Source organism: Pteronotus mesoamericanus, unplaced genomic scaffold (assembly GCF_021234165.1).
Source record: "Pteronotus mesoamericanus isolate MK-2021 breed Mesoamerican mustached bat unplaced genomic scaffold, CSHL_Meso_final scaffold_54, whole genome shotgun sequence".
In the NCBI taxonomy this organism is placed as follows: domain Eukaryota; kingdom Metazoa; phylum Chordata; class Mammalia; order Chiroptera; family Mormoopidae; genus Pteronotus; species Pteronotus mesoamericanus.
This window is the reverse complement of record NW_026555321.1, coordinates 18,479,849-18,494,060: the sequence shown is the minus strand read 5'-3', so window position 1 is coordinate 18,494,060 and position 14,212 is coordinate 18,479,849. Positions and strand designations below refer to the sequence as shown.

Here is a 14,212-nt window from a genome sequence, read left to right as displayed (position 1 = left end):
AACCATGTGTGAGGCAAGCAAGTATCGATGCAGCAGTCCCTTCTCTTGCTTCGCCTTAGTCCTGAGCGATAGTAAAAACAAATGCTCAGAACCATTTGGGGATGACGGAGGTGGTGCAAAAGGATATTTTATTTATCCACAAGAAAAAAAAAAAATAGGATCCTTGATCGGTGCTCCCCAATGTGCCTGTGGTGGGGGCCTTACAGACACATTCAGAGCCCATTACATAAATGTGTAGCCCAAATTTAGTTGAGAGCAAATTTAGTTGAGAGTAAGCAAAGTATTTTGAATGCTGGACAAAATCTCCCTTGCTTTATCCCTACAGTGAGGCCAACATTGATATAATGAGTTAAAGTTGACCTAGAAAACACATTTATGAGCATTCCCTTTCCTCTCCAGTGACAATAACAATGGACATGCAGAACCGTAATTAACATAGTTTAGACCAGTGGGCATATTTGGCATCTAGCGCCACCTCGTGGTGATATATCCAAATCCTGGGCCCTTTCAAGGACGCCATGATTTAAAAATGACAGCCCTCTTGAAGAGTTTGGATTTAATGACAATCATGGGAGAGGTCATTTTCTTGGAGAATACAAACTGATAAAAATAACACTTGACTAGCACTTTGTAGTAAATAAAGCACTCCCACGTGATTTAACCTTGGCAGCAGCCCTGCGCCGCAGGTAGCAGCATCTCAGCCTTGGAGATGTGAGAGACCGGGGCTCGGAGAAGGTAGAGACCTGAGTTAGTCAAGCCCTGGACTTGAACCCAGATATTCAAACTCCCAGTTCTGTCATTTATTAATATTATTATACTGCCCCATGAAGTATATATACAAAACTCAAAAGAAATAAATAGAACTATATATCATAGTATAGTATAGAGTATATACTGCGTGGTTTAATATGTACCCTATACTATATATAGCATATATAAATACTGTATGGTATATATGCCATACTGTATAGTACTATATAGTACTTAGTCTGGTTTCTGTAGTACTGCCAACTAGTATGCCCTCCCTTTCTGGGGCTATTTTCTGTCTGTGAAAACAAGTCAATATTGGTTATCTCTTTATAGCCTATGACTCACTAAGTGCTGTGACAGAGTTCTGCTAGTAAACACTATCCTTGCTTTGCTGGGTCCCTACGGACCCAAATTGTGGGAGCCTGTACTTCTCTGCTGTCTTAAGTCCGGGGTGCAATAGCAGAGGTGTGCCTAGGGAGAATGAGCCCGAGGGCACTGAGGTAGTGGGACTGAAGCCATGTTTTTATAATGCTCAGCCTTTTTGTTGTTTTTTTGTTTGTTTGTTTTCTTAATCTAATTCATGGGCTCATAACTAAAACCCCATGGATTTTTGTCACTTCATTCATTTAACTAGAAGTATATTTTACAAGATATATATATTGTAAAGGGCATGCTTAGAGAGGGGAAGGGAGGGAGAGGGAAAGGGAGGTAAACACTGATGTGAGAGAAACATTGATCAGCTGCCTCTCCTTTGTACCTTGACCGGGCATTGAACCTGAGACCTTTCAGTTTACAGGATAGCAATCTAACCAACTGAGTCACTCTGGCCAGGGCACAGCAGATATGTTTTAAAGTGGAGTCACTGAGAAGTTACCTTGCTCAGTATCAGAGGTGGGCATGTCATTAGGCCTGCTTTAAAAATTCCCAGTGAAAACTTTTACAGGCTTTCTTTTATGGGGTAGGAATGTGGGGTCATGATTGCTCCTGTGAATCAAGACAACTCCAAGTTGTATTTGGAGAAAACTGATGGCCTCATTCACCTGTGTGCCCTCGGTCAACTACCGGCCAAGGTAGACGCCTTTTCTTAAGCCCTATTGAGCCTTCTTCACTCCTGCCTCTCAGGCATATGGGCTGCCCTGGACCAGCGACCTCTAATACAGGGGTCTCCAACCCCTGGTACGGGTCCGTGGCCTGCTAGGAACTGGCCTTGAGCAAAGCTTGCCTGAGCTCCACCTCCCCCCTCCCACCCTTGGTCTTCTCAGGAAACTGGTCCCTGGTGTCAAAAAGGTTGGGGACCCCTGTGTAGGCGCACTTCCCAGTACAGCTATCCCCATTTTACAAGTGATGAGGTCACAATTCCAAGTGACTTGATACCAAAAGCCTATGCTTCTCCTACTACACCACACTGCTCTCCACTTTCTACTTCAAATATCCTGTTTTTATCCAGCTTGGCCACTAAAATCCAAGCAACACTGGTCAGAACTAATGGAGGAAATAAGTGAGAGGACTTCTGTGGAGGGGGCATTGGGCGGTTCCTAGAACGAGGCCGGGCAGTGGGGCTCACATGGCGGAGGGGCAGAGAGGGAGTCCCGCACTGGCAGGCAGAGCCTGGCCTGGTCCTGGTCCTGGCCCTGCCCCCCGCCGCCCCCGAAAGACTGCCCGAGGGAAGGTTTGACTCTCACTCTGTAGGGCCCATGAGCATCTATCCTATAGGTCCATCTTCTTTATAAGTTGATTTCAACGAAAAACACACCAGAAAGGACAAACTCTGTGCTATTATCAGCTTTGCTCTCGCCTAGAACAGCCATCTTCCAGCCTTCGAAAGAAGGGGAAATAATGTATGAAGCTACAGACCAGCAGGAGGTGATAGGACTTCCTCTTGCTTGCCTGCTCCCTAGGCCTCTCCTAGGAAGTCAAGGTCATGTGGCCGTTAGGACACCCAGCAAGCATATGGTCTGACACCCACTGCCTCTCCCTCGTCTTGCCAAGAGCATTTTGCCCAATTGCGTAGAATGGCTATGACTATTGCCCAGCCCCTCCCACTGGGACCCCTCCTCTGCAGATATGGTTGGAGTGGAAGGGCCCTACCTTGCTGCATACGCAGTTCAGTCAATACGCTCAGGACAAATGCTCTCATAAAAGAGCTTTTTCCAAAAAGTAAAACGCAAAGGCTTACGGGATCACTTTTTGTTAGCAGCCCCATAGAACTTAGATTTTATTTCATGAAGTAAAGGTCATTACATGAGAATAGTTGGGAAACAGGTCAGCAGACCAATTTCAGGATTTCCCCCTAGCCCACCCAATACGAGCTATGTGCTTTTGGCCATGCCAGTCACTGGCCTCCTAACCGCTGCTTCCCCATTCCCCAGCAGGGGGCTGGGACAGTCCATCCACCGTGTTTCTGAAGAAACTGCACTGGGCAGATGACAAGAGGCAGAGGGGGTTGGTGGGAGCCTTCCCTTCTCTCCCTCTCCTTTGTGGCAGCGTGGCAGGGACTGGCCCAGTTATAGAGGTCTCGAGAAACGGCGGGGAGCTACTGTGGGTTCTTGAGACAGAGCTAAAGTGGCATTTGTGAAACACTGGTCTTGAAGAGGCATAGAAATGAAGTGGAGAAAAATGGGAAATATGAGACACTGGAAAAAGAGAAGAAAAGAGAACAAAAACCTTCAGGCTAAAAAGCACAGATGAGTTGTCTTAGTCTATCTGACCTCATTTTTCTATAGGATTGCACATGTCAGACTTTCGGACTCACATGAGTAATGACAAAGATCTCGTGATGCAAGGTCCTCAAGCTTTTCCTCGGGGACTTTTATAGTTGGACAACATGGCTAAATTATACCATAAAACTTGCTTTACTTTTCAGGCCTTGCAATTTTATTTGATTTTGTTTTTCTGTAATATACACACACGCTTGTTACTTTTTAATACAAAAATTATATATATTCACTTAAAAAAGTAAAATATAAACATATACAAAATAAAAAGAGTGACCCTTAAACTTTCCTCTTCAAGGGGAGGCATAAAAGTCAACCTTGTGAAAGGTCAGGACTTGTGACCTAGGCCCAGGGTCACAGGAGTTGGGTTCTTTGGAGGCTTTCGGAATTTGCTCTGAAGGAAAACTCTTGGCACACACAGGCCTTCTTTTTTATTCACCGTTTCACGAAACACATACTCATTCACCACTTCTTCATAACCTGTGTCCACAAAGAGCTGAGCCAGGAATTCTGTAAGACAGCAGATCAGCAACACTCAGCACAGAAATCATTACATTTGCTTTGCAGTGGGGTAAGGAGGAGGGCTGGAAGGCTGAGACAGATTTTTATTTTTTAAATGTAATTGAAAATGTCAATGCAAAAATTTAAGGATTTTGTTTTAAAAAGTAACACACTTCTACTTCTCATCATCTTACACTCAAATAGAAACCCCTAACTAAAAAGGTAACCAGAAAAGTTTAAGGACAGCTTGGACTATGCCCACCTTGCCCTATTTATGAGTCCCCAAAGGCAAAAATCTGAGTAAAAAGCAACAAAATTCCAAACTGGTTGTATTCATACAAAGCCTGCATGTGTTCAATTTCTTTACATCAAGCACGTCACCTAAACATGAAAGAGGAAAATCTGTGACCAGTGTTGGGGGAGGGGAGGAGGGAATCATCTGATAGTGATATATCCTAAGAAAAATTTAACCTAAATACTACATCACTATGTGTGAAATAAATGAATAGAGTAAATGGTTATGTAACAAAAATACTCTACCCAAGAGCATTACTCCAAAGACTGAGCTCTGAAGCACTTTACTGATAATTACCGCATCTTCTCATTTATTTACAACTGGTTTCCTCAAATTTCATGAATAAGAAACATTGAAACAAATGCTTAATTTTCACCTGACATTTTTTTATGATTTTGCAGTCTGAATGATATTTACTCAATTTTCATCTAGAATCTAGAAGAGTAATTTATTTCAAGAAATAAAAATATTGGTTAAAAAAAGCGCTTAAAAAGATCATTATCTTATGGCCCAGATTATTAAGTAGGCTTAAAACTCATGTTTGTTTTTTTAATAAAAAATGACTTTTTAAGGACCCCTCGATAGAAAATTTCTGCATTTGAACACAGATCCAATCATTTTTAAAGAAAAACGTTTCTTTGCCCTGACTGGTGTGGCTCCGTTGGTTGGGCATTATCCCGCAAACCATAAGGTTGTCAGTTCGATTCCTGGTGAGAGCACAGGTCTGGGTTACTGGTTTGGACCCTGTTCGGAGGGCAAAGGGGAGGCAACCAATGGATGATATTTCTCTCTCACCATCGATGTTTCTCTCCCTCTCTTTCTCCCTCCTTTCCCTCTCTCTAAAAAGAAATAAAATCTTTTAAAAAATACTTTGTGATCTGGGAAAGTAATTACAAGCAATATATTGTCCTATTTCCTTCATGTTTGACTGAACAAAGTGAAGAAGATTCTGAGCTACCCTCCCCCTCGCCCAGCACAGGTCCTGGTAGGGCGTCCACGTGGCTTGTCAGAGCCTGTTCGTCTGTTAACCCAGGCTAATTAGACACTGTCGCCAGAGAAGGCTGGGAGCTCACCATGGCCAGAGACAGCGTCTGTGTTATCCCAGGTGCTCGGTAAGTGGCACATAACAGCTTGTTCCAGGGTCTTGTGCATGTGTGCTAAGTAGAGCCATCCCCACCCCCAACCACTATTTCAGCAATAAACCAATCAAGTAAACAGAAATAAAGACAGATTCCATTCATCTTACCATCAGTAAAAAAATATGATCTGGTTCCATCTTGTCTAACGTAAAAGTTTTCTCCAAGTTTGCTGCCGGCTTTAAACCTAAGCATGGCATGATCATATAGCCCATAGTCGCGAAACAAGACATTTTTGCCTGGTTTTAATACCTATAAAGCAAAAGGTGGCTGCATATAACTCTGGGGAACCCAGTCAAATAAAGCTTACTATGAAATAAAAATGATTACTTTAGAGATGAAATTAACTTACACTTACGACAATTATGAAAGGGGTCAGACTGAAATCCCCATAATATGAAGGAAAAAGGGCCAGCCAATCAAAGGTACAGTCAAACTTGGCAGTATGCCCACGAAGTGATACTTCTGGAGAACTTACAAGACACTCTGGAAGGTCCAGTGTCATGCAGTTAAAATGTTAAAGATGTTAAATAAAACAGTCTCACTCTCATTAAAACATGATCTCCCAACATTTTATTAGTCATCTCTTAATACGTGACCCTGTAGTCCAACTGTCTCTTTAAAAAAATATGTCATTTTGACTTTTTACTGATTGTGTCTGGCTTGCCTCATTCTGACTCTCAGCTCTGGTTTTGCTGGGCTGTAATTACGTACAGCTTGCCCATCATGCAAATAACTGACATATGCCTAGCTCTGTACAGATTACCAGACAGTCTCATTGGATCTTCATCCAACTCTGAGAGGAAGGAGCTTGATTATCAGCCTCATGTAAGGAGAGGTAACTGACATCAGAAGAGTTAAGGGATTTGCCTACAATCACACATCAGCTACTAAGTGGGGGAGTCAGGACTCACACTTGGGTCCAAACGCATCAAACTGTAGAACCAGAAACATGTTAGCCTCAGGACATGTGTGCATGTGTTTGGGGTCATTCCAACTCCACTGAGAGTGCCGAAGAAAAGAAGGGCTCTGGGAGGGGAGTCACTGGGTACTGCTCCCCCCGCTGTGCTGCGCTTCTGGCTGTGAGGAGGTGCGGATCAGCCAGCACAGTAGTGTAGGGAAGGGCTTCAACGTCAAGCCCAGGCGGGAGTCCCTCACTAAAGCCAGTCAGAGATAGGTGTCACAAAGTGGGAAGGTAGGATCAATAGGGAGGGGGTATAACTACTCCTATCTTACAAAGGAAATAGCCATGTTTTTCAGGATGAAAAGAAAGTGGTACACACTGTGCCACTGCATTAACATCACCAAATCAGAGTGGACTTCAAAGGGGGCACAAGTTTTATTAACTCTTATTCTGACCCATTACATCAACAAGTTATCTTTTAAGACATATGACACAAACTACATATTATAATAGATATATGACACAGTTTGATGTATTTCTTCTCTCTGAATAGAATATAAAGTATTGTCCGTAATATATACTTCCACGTGTGCTCACAGATTCTCATTTAGTAAATTCTTATCAATACTAGCACACATTTTAAATATTGTCAGTAAAGAGCCTCTGGGATAAAAAAATTCTTACCTTGGTCAAAAATGCTAAATTTTAAATTGTGAACAACTGAGAGGGGAAAATTCTGAAAAATTTAGCTCACATGAGAAAGGCTTATTCTTCATTTCAGAAGGGAGTGAATGCTGCATGGAAGAGTAGAAAGAACACTCGCTCCAGAATTTGCCAATCTTGACTCATACCACACTTCTTTCATTAACTAGTTGAATGACCTTGGGCAAGTAATTTTATCCCTCTGTATGTTTTCTCATCTGTAAAATAATTATCATGATGCTAATGCCTCCTTTGATCGTGGCCCTGTGTAGTTAGTTAACCAGGCATTTCTCAGTGTTAGGCTCTTTCATTCCCCCAGTAACTCCAAGCAGTGGGCAGGTAAGCTCTAGTACACGCACTTTACAGTAACTACAACGCAGAGTGAAAGCGATTTGCCTGAGGTTCCACGGCAAGCCAGTGGCACAGGGCAGACCAAAATCCAGGTCTTCTGACGACAAACTGGGTCTATTTTACTTCACCATTCTATTCCAAAAATGGGGGACTTCCACTAAGGTTTTCTTTCCATTTAAAATTACGTGGTTTTTAAATTTCTCTAGTGTTAACATCCTGGAGTAACTATATCTTACAACAGCTTTGTAATCCTTTTAATATTTTCGACTTAGGTAACTACATTGTCTGAAAAGTAGTAGGTTTTGTTTCTTTCTCACCCTTAAATTCTTCCTTGTCTGTCTGAGCTGACCAGGTCCTCCAGGATAATGACGAATGGCGGTGGGCATCCTCGTCCTCCCGCTATTCCTTACTCTGTCCCAGCTACTTCCTAACCCCTGAGACCGTGATCACTGAAACTGCTAGTATCCACAACCTCTTCTCAATGTTCCCTGCATTCTTGTGCTTACAGGAACCTGGCTGTCCCCTGATGACACTGTTTTCCCCGCAACCTCTCAGGCCAAATGGCCGTTTTCTCCCATTGCCCTTGCACCGCTGGGCGTGAAGACCTAGCTGGGTTCCTCCCTTGCTCCTCATTGCGACTTTCTCTGCATTCTCCTTTCTCCTCGTGAACCCCCCAGCTCTGGATCTCTTATCATCAGATTACATCACCCACTATCCCTTCTCCCTTGTTATGTCTGTTAGTTGCACACCATATCCCTCCATTTCATGATGAATGTATCCTGTGGTGTACTCTCTTATTCTCAATACTATTCTATTCTCAGTCCTGGCTAATTTCAATATACAGGTGGATTATCCTTCTAAATATGCTGGCTCCTTAATGACTTGAGTTTCTCTTCCAAAGATCTGTCCTCCGCCCTACTTAAACCACTCACTCCCACGGTAATAGCCTAAAGCCTTGTCAGCACTAAAAAGTATAATCCCTCCTTACCTTCACAGTCATCCAGGGCACTCTCTGACCGCCCCACCGTCTTTTTAGCTCTCTCTAGTTCCCCCCATCTTTTATAAGCCTTCACCCTCACCTGGCCCTCCAAATCAGATGATCCTTCCATCTCTCCCCTGATGCCCTCTCTTCTCTCTTTACCCAGCTTAAGTTCCATGCCCATTTATTGGTACCTGCTGGGTTCACATCTGTTTAGATACCAGGAGAAGGCAAAGGAGAGGTTAAGGAGAAAAAAAACAAACAAACCTTAAAAAACCTCAGAAAACCTCAGAGGGTTAAAATCAATGCAGCAGTATCTGAATTTTTTTAAAAAAAATATTGTTTTAAGTGGGAATAATTATGTCCTAACAGGTTTCCAGTGTCTTGAAATTTCTACCTCACCACTCTTCTAAAACAATTAAAATCAGGGTTAAATTTTAATGTATAGCTCTAAATACCCAGAATCTCTCTTACCTAACATTTACCTTTTCACCTTGCTGAACGCTTCCCTTTGTAAAGCAGCCTGACTGAAGCCACGACTCACTGAACAGGTGAGGCGTATGGGCGTCCTAGATGACGCGCACGTGCCCTCCGGGGCCTCCCAGGGGAGCTGCAGGGTTACCACTGGGCATCGGTGTCTGAAAAACTCATCGTTGCTCTGAGGCTGGCCAAGCTCTGAAGAGCAGCACTGGCTACCAGACAAATCGAAGTTTAGGGTGGACGTTTTATGCAGGAGAATTCCTTTCCACACACTGACTATACTGCCTACCTAGGGAGATGGGAGGTCTGGAATCTAGACAGTACATGATCCTTGTAGGGAGGGTAAGCAGGAAAACTGGGATGTCCAGCTTTGCAAGTACAGGCTCAAACTCACTCACCTTATAAATGTTTTGTAAGACAAGGTACATCTTTGCAGGGTGAACAGCAGAGAGCACAAATATCAACATGACAACATCCACGGACTCTGGAGGCACATATTCCAGAAGGTCATCTTTAGTTAGATCACACTGGAATACCTTGCATCTTTGTGTGTCATATAAAGGATTTTGCTAAAGAGGGGAAAAACACAAAAGACTTTTAATTCACCACCTGTGTTCATACACATAGAACACTACAGCCACAAAAGGAGATCCTGTTTCCGCGCGTGTACTGTTGCTCAGAGATCACAGATCACTTTGTTATGAGTAAAACTGAGTTATAAGCCATTTACACATTAAAGCATTTAATACTCAATATTGCTGTGAGGGGGAGATTTCATTTTAACAAATCATTTTTAATTGTGGAGAGAATACAGCTCATCACATATTCAAAACCAAGCACTTTAGAAACACACTACCATGGGTCCAAAACTGGCCTCTGCTTCCTTCATCCTCCTTTGAATGATCCACCACAAAACCAAATCCCACAGGAAGCCCTCCAGCTCCCCTTACTGAGACGCTCCTACGGCTCTTCTGGGTATACGTCCCCTGGCTGCAGCAAGCTAAGTATGCCCAGCTTTTTTCACTACAAGAGTGCTCCTGGTACATTACGGTTGGTGGGTTTCAACACATGTATGAGTGCATTATAAAGAAAAATTTTAAACTTTCCTTTAATGTAAATAAGGACATGAAGAAAAGGACATATAAAGGTACTGAATGGGAAAATTCAATATTAAAAAGATGCCAACAACCTATCATTCCACTTACAAATCCAGTGCAATCTCAACTGAATCCTACTAAATTTCTAAAATCTTGACAGGGTAAATCTAATTAATCTGGAAGCAAAAAATCTTCAGAAATAGCCAAGTCAATTTTTAAAAATGAACAACATTGAGGGAGAAGGTACACTACTGAACATCAAAACATTACAAAATATAGTACTAAAATAATATGGTTTGAGAATGGGAACGAATAGATACTGAGGAAAAAAAAGTCCCAAAACAGACCCATGAATATGGAGAAATTGAGTACTGGATGTGACAAAAAGATATGTGACAAAGATGATAACTAATAAAAAATGGTAGATAATAAAGGTGACAATTATCAAGAAGGAAAAGTGAATTTTTCACTTCATGTATTGCGTTTGAGCAACTAGATATCTATTTGTATTAAAACAGTACGCACTGGCCACCCAGATAAATTAGAGACTTCCAGTTTTAGCTCAGGGGTACACAGAGGTGAGCAATAGAGCCCCCATCCTCACCATGAGAAACAAGCTGCACAGACAGCAGAGTGATGACTTGTTCAGTTGGGTTCTTGATAAATATATGTGGAATAAAGGACCTCGCGAGCAAAAAACAAAAAAACAAAAAAGGTCAAAAAAATCTAATGCTTATTTACATATTATAAAGACTTCACCCTCATTGATTATAAGAAGTAAAAAAATTAAAATATGGAAACATTATATTTTGCCCATAAGATTGGAAGATATAAAAAAGACTGACATTAAATGTTGGCCTAGAGTAAAAGGTATCCTTATATTATTGGTGAAATTATAAATTGGTATTAAGTTTCTAGAAAGAAATTTGGCATTATCTATTAAAATTTAAATGTGTATACTCTTTTTTCCATTATTCAACACATAGAAATGTGTAGAAAAATGTGTGCATGTGTTTTGGAAGCATGTGTATAATGCTGATTATATTAACCCTGTTTATAAGAGGAGAGAACCGGAAACAATTTAAGCAAATATCAACAGAGTAATTGTTAAAGTATGGTATATCCATTTTATGACTACAACAGGTAAATAAAAAGTGGTAGATGAAAAACTGCAAGATATAAAGTAAAATGACAAAAGCAAGTTACAGTACAATGTGATACCAATATTAAACAAAAAGTCTCTAATGAATGCTAAAACTCTGAAAAGCTGATGGAAAACTACACTATCTGCATGTTGGCAAAGTATCCCCCACATATTTTTTAATGGCAAAAAGGAAATATTTATACAACAAAGGAATTAGGTAGTTGCTACTTTAACCCAGTGATCAAAGCTAGCATCACTTATAGTAAGCTTACCAGACGTTATTGCCTCCTCACATGATGCAATATGAAAGACACATCACCTATTATTTTTGCCAATAATAACTTACCTGATTTAAATCTAACTTCTAGTTTACAGCAAAAATAGGTGATAGAGGAACAAGTTACATGATACAAAGAAACAATCAAAGCATTTTGGAATATAGGACCTTGTTACAGAAAATGGCCTGTTCTCCAAAAAAACTCAATGTCAGTGCGGAAAAAGGTCAAAGTGAAGGGCAGGAATGTTTTAGGCTAAGGAGATTTAAGGTACACAACACAGTATAAGATGTGGTCCTTGATTAAATATAGCTATAAAAGATACCTGGGACTATTTGGGGAAATCTGAAACTGCACTGGGTACTAAAGATATTAGAGGATTGCAGTTACTTTCGTTAGATATGTGTTTTGTAGTCATGGAAAGAAAATCCTTATTGAAGACGTATGCAGACATGTTTAGCAGTGAAGTGTCTATAATTTACAATAGTTCAGCAAAGAAAAGTCTATAAAGCAAATGGGGCAAAACGCTGGCAATCATTGATTTTGGGATAAGTATATGGGTGTTGTTATGATATTTCTTTCTACTTTTTCTGCTGCAAATATGTATTATATACATATATAAGTGGAAAACTACATTTATGATGGCCATAGCTTGTTAACTTCAGGGAGAAGGCTGACACTGGGAAAATGGGTCTAAAGGGCAGGTCAAACAAATCTAAAAAACCAGAAACATAACAGAACACATGGATGGTGCACTGACCTTGACATATTCAACTGCTCTTGGAGAAAAATCACAGGCATAAGCAAATATATTCATATCTTCTTCTAAAAGTGGGAATAAACAGTTCCCAACCCCACAGCCAGCTTCAAGCACAGTCAATTTTTGATCTTCAAACTGAGGAAAGAGAACCCAAAGTTAGAGTATACTATATTTGCATAATGAAGAAATAAACCAAACTAAAAGGCCCAAAATATGAAAGACAAGGTCTCTGCCTCTAAGGCAAGAAATAAGTATATTGATAACCTAAAGCTAATACTGACATCTCAACTTGTTGTCCAACACCAGGCAGTTTGGTGTGGAGAAAACAGCATAATGGCTAAGAGAACAGATTAAACTGCTTGCACTCAATCCAGACTCCACCTCTCCCCGATTTTCTATCATTGGACAAATCACTTAAACAGCTTTGTGCCTCAGTGTCATCAGTAGGTAGGGTTAACACTAATGCCTGCTTCACGGTGCTATTATATGGTTTAAATTACAGATGTAAAATTCTGTAAAAAGGCCATGGTAAGGTGTTCATAATCATTATGAATCTGTCACTGGAGTTACTCTGTATGAATTTAACATTTACAACTTTTGGATTAGCTTTGAAGAAACAAAAATGTCCACTAAAGTTCTCTTCTATGTATTACATAACCCAGGAACTGCTAAAACTACTTGAGACTAGTCTATTCCTCTTTAAGGTACAAATCATTCTGACAGGCTTCTTAAATCCTCTACCTCACTTTCATAAAAATGCAATAAAGCTCTTCTACACATTTTAAATGAAGAGCAGCTGAAATAAGGTGTAACATTACCTCCCTACATGATCTGAGCTCCTCGAACTCTCTGGTGGTCCAGTGTCTATCTTTGAAGAAATTAGTACTATTTCTTTTGTAAAAAAGATCCCAGTTCTTCTGAGCATCTTTTTCCAGTTTTTGCTGTTTAAAGTCGGACACTAAAACTTGGTCTCTTTTCAGTTTCTCCTCTTCTTCAGAGCTGAGAATCCTTGCTTGCAGCCCTTTCCTTTGCAAAGATGTCATCTCATAAGTAGATGATAATATATTTAACACTGCTGAAGATTCTCCATCCCTGAGTAATCTGAGGAATCCAAGTTTATTCTGCAGACACAGGCAAGGTTTTCTTAGAGGTGGTCCCTCAGGTTGGGTTCAAGGCTCAGGCCGTATTACTACTTTGCAGGGGAAAAGGATGATATTTTGGTTAGTGGTTCCAGAACAGTTCTTTAAGAAGCTGAGGTAGTGGTTCTATAACAGCTCTTTCACCAAACACTTCATGTCACCAAACATTTACTAGTGCTGACTCTACACAACACCCCGCCTGCTACATGAAGAGAGGTCACAAAGGAGATGGAGACAAAGTCCCCACCATCAGAGGGCTGACATTCAGTAGCCCAGGACTCTCCTGCACAGACCTCTATTTCAAACCAGGATAAGTCATTCATTAAAATAAATCACTCTAGTTTAGAAAAAGGACACTCCCAAGAACTGCGAAACCTTGGAGAGAAAATACTCATTAATTTTTGCGGTGACTTAACAACAACTGCAACAGCGGCCCGGATTGGATGCGGGTGGTCAACGGCCAGGCAGAAGTGGGAACATCGTTTCCCAAGAATCGGAGACTCAGGTGTTATTCGGGGAAGATGGAGTTACGTCTGAATCTCTGATCAAAAAAGCTCTCTCACAACCAGGGACTGGGGCCCTCGCACCGCCAACACCGCATGAAGGGAAGGAGGAGACGACTGACGCGTGGCGTAGGATCCCGAGGATCCATCGGTCTCAGGAGACTCCGGATAAACTCAGCCAGCCCGGCCGCGAGGGCCTGCGAAGAGCCGGTCATGCTGGCTACCAGACCCGCGTTCATCTAGCCCGCTGCGCTCTGGCCTCACCGTCATCAGTTCCTAGCTTCAGCTGGAGGGGTAGGGCCAAGCGCATTCAGCCCTTAGCCAGGCCCAGCCCCACAGAAGCAGAATTCGGGAGTCGCCGCGAAAAAGCCCTGAGCATGGACAAACCAGCGTTGAGGACCTCAGAATCCCGGCGGAATTCTATTGCCATGGCACCGCCTCCGCCACTTCCGCTACGAACCCAGAAGTGCCTCCCCGACGCC

The 14,212-nt window shown here is 41.7% G+C and overlaps 1 protein-coding gene across 5 annotated transcripts; it reads right to left on the bottom strand.

Moving 5' to 3' along the window:
• Nucleotides 1-3,617: 3,617 nt before the first annotated feature.
• On the bottom strand, nt 3,618-14,149 carry METTL6 (methyltransferase 6, tRNA N3-cytidine). Of its 5 annotated transcripts, none has more exons than XM_054595158.1 (6): nt 13,853-14,149; nt 12,907-13,277; nt 12,089-12,223; nt 9,211-9,381; nt 5,507-5,648; nt 3,618-3,974 (listed from the first exon to the last, which is right to left on the bottom strand). In XM_054595158.1, the coding sequence occupies exons 2-6, from the start codon at nt 13,129-13,131 to the stop codon at nt 3,793-3,795; spliced, it is 855 nt and encodes a 284-aa protein (XP_054451133.1). In that variant the 5' UTR covers nt 13,132-13,277; nt 13,853-14,149; the 3' UTR covers nt 3,618-3,792. The 5 variants fall into 5 exon arrangements, with proteins under 5 accessions (XP_054451133.1, XP_054451136.1, XP_054451135.1 ...); XM_054595161.1 differs by having other exon boundaries at nt 12,907-13,189; XM_054595160.1 differs by having other exon boundaries at nt 12,907-13,280; nt 13,995-14,149.
• Nucleotides 14,150-14,212: the final 63 nt, after the last annotated feature.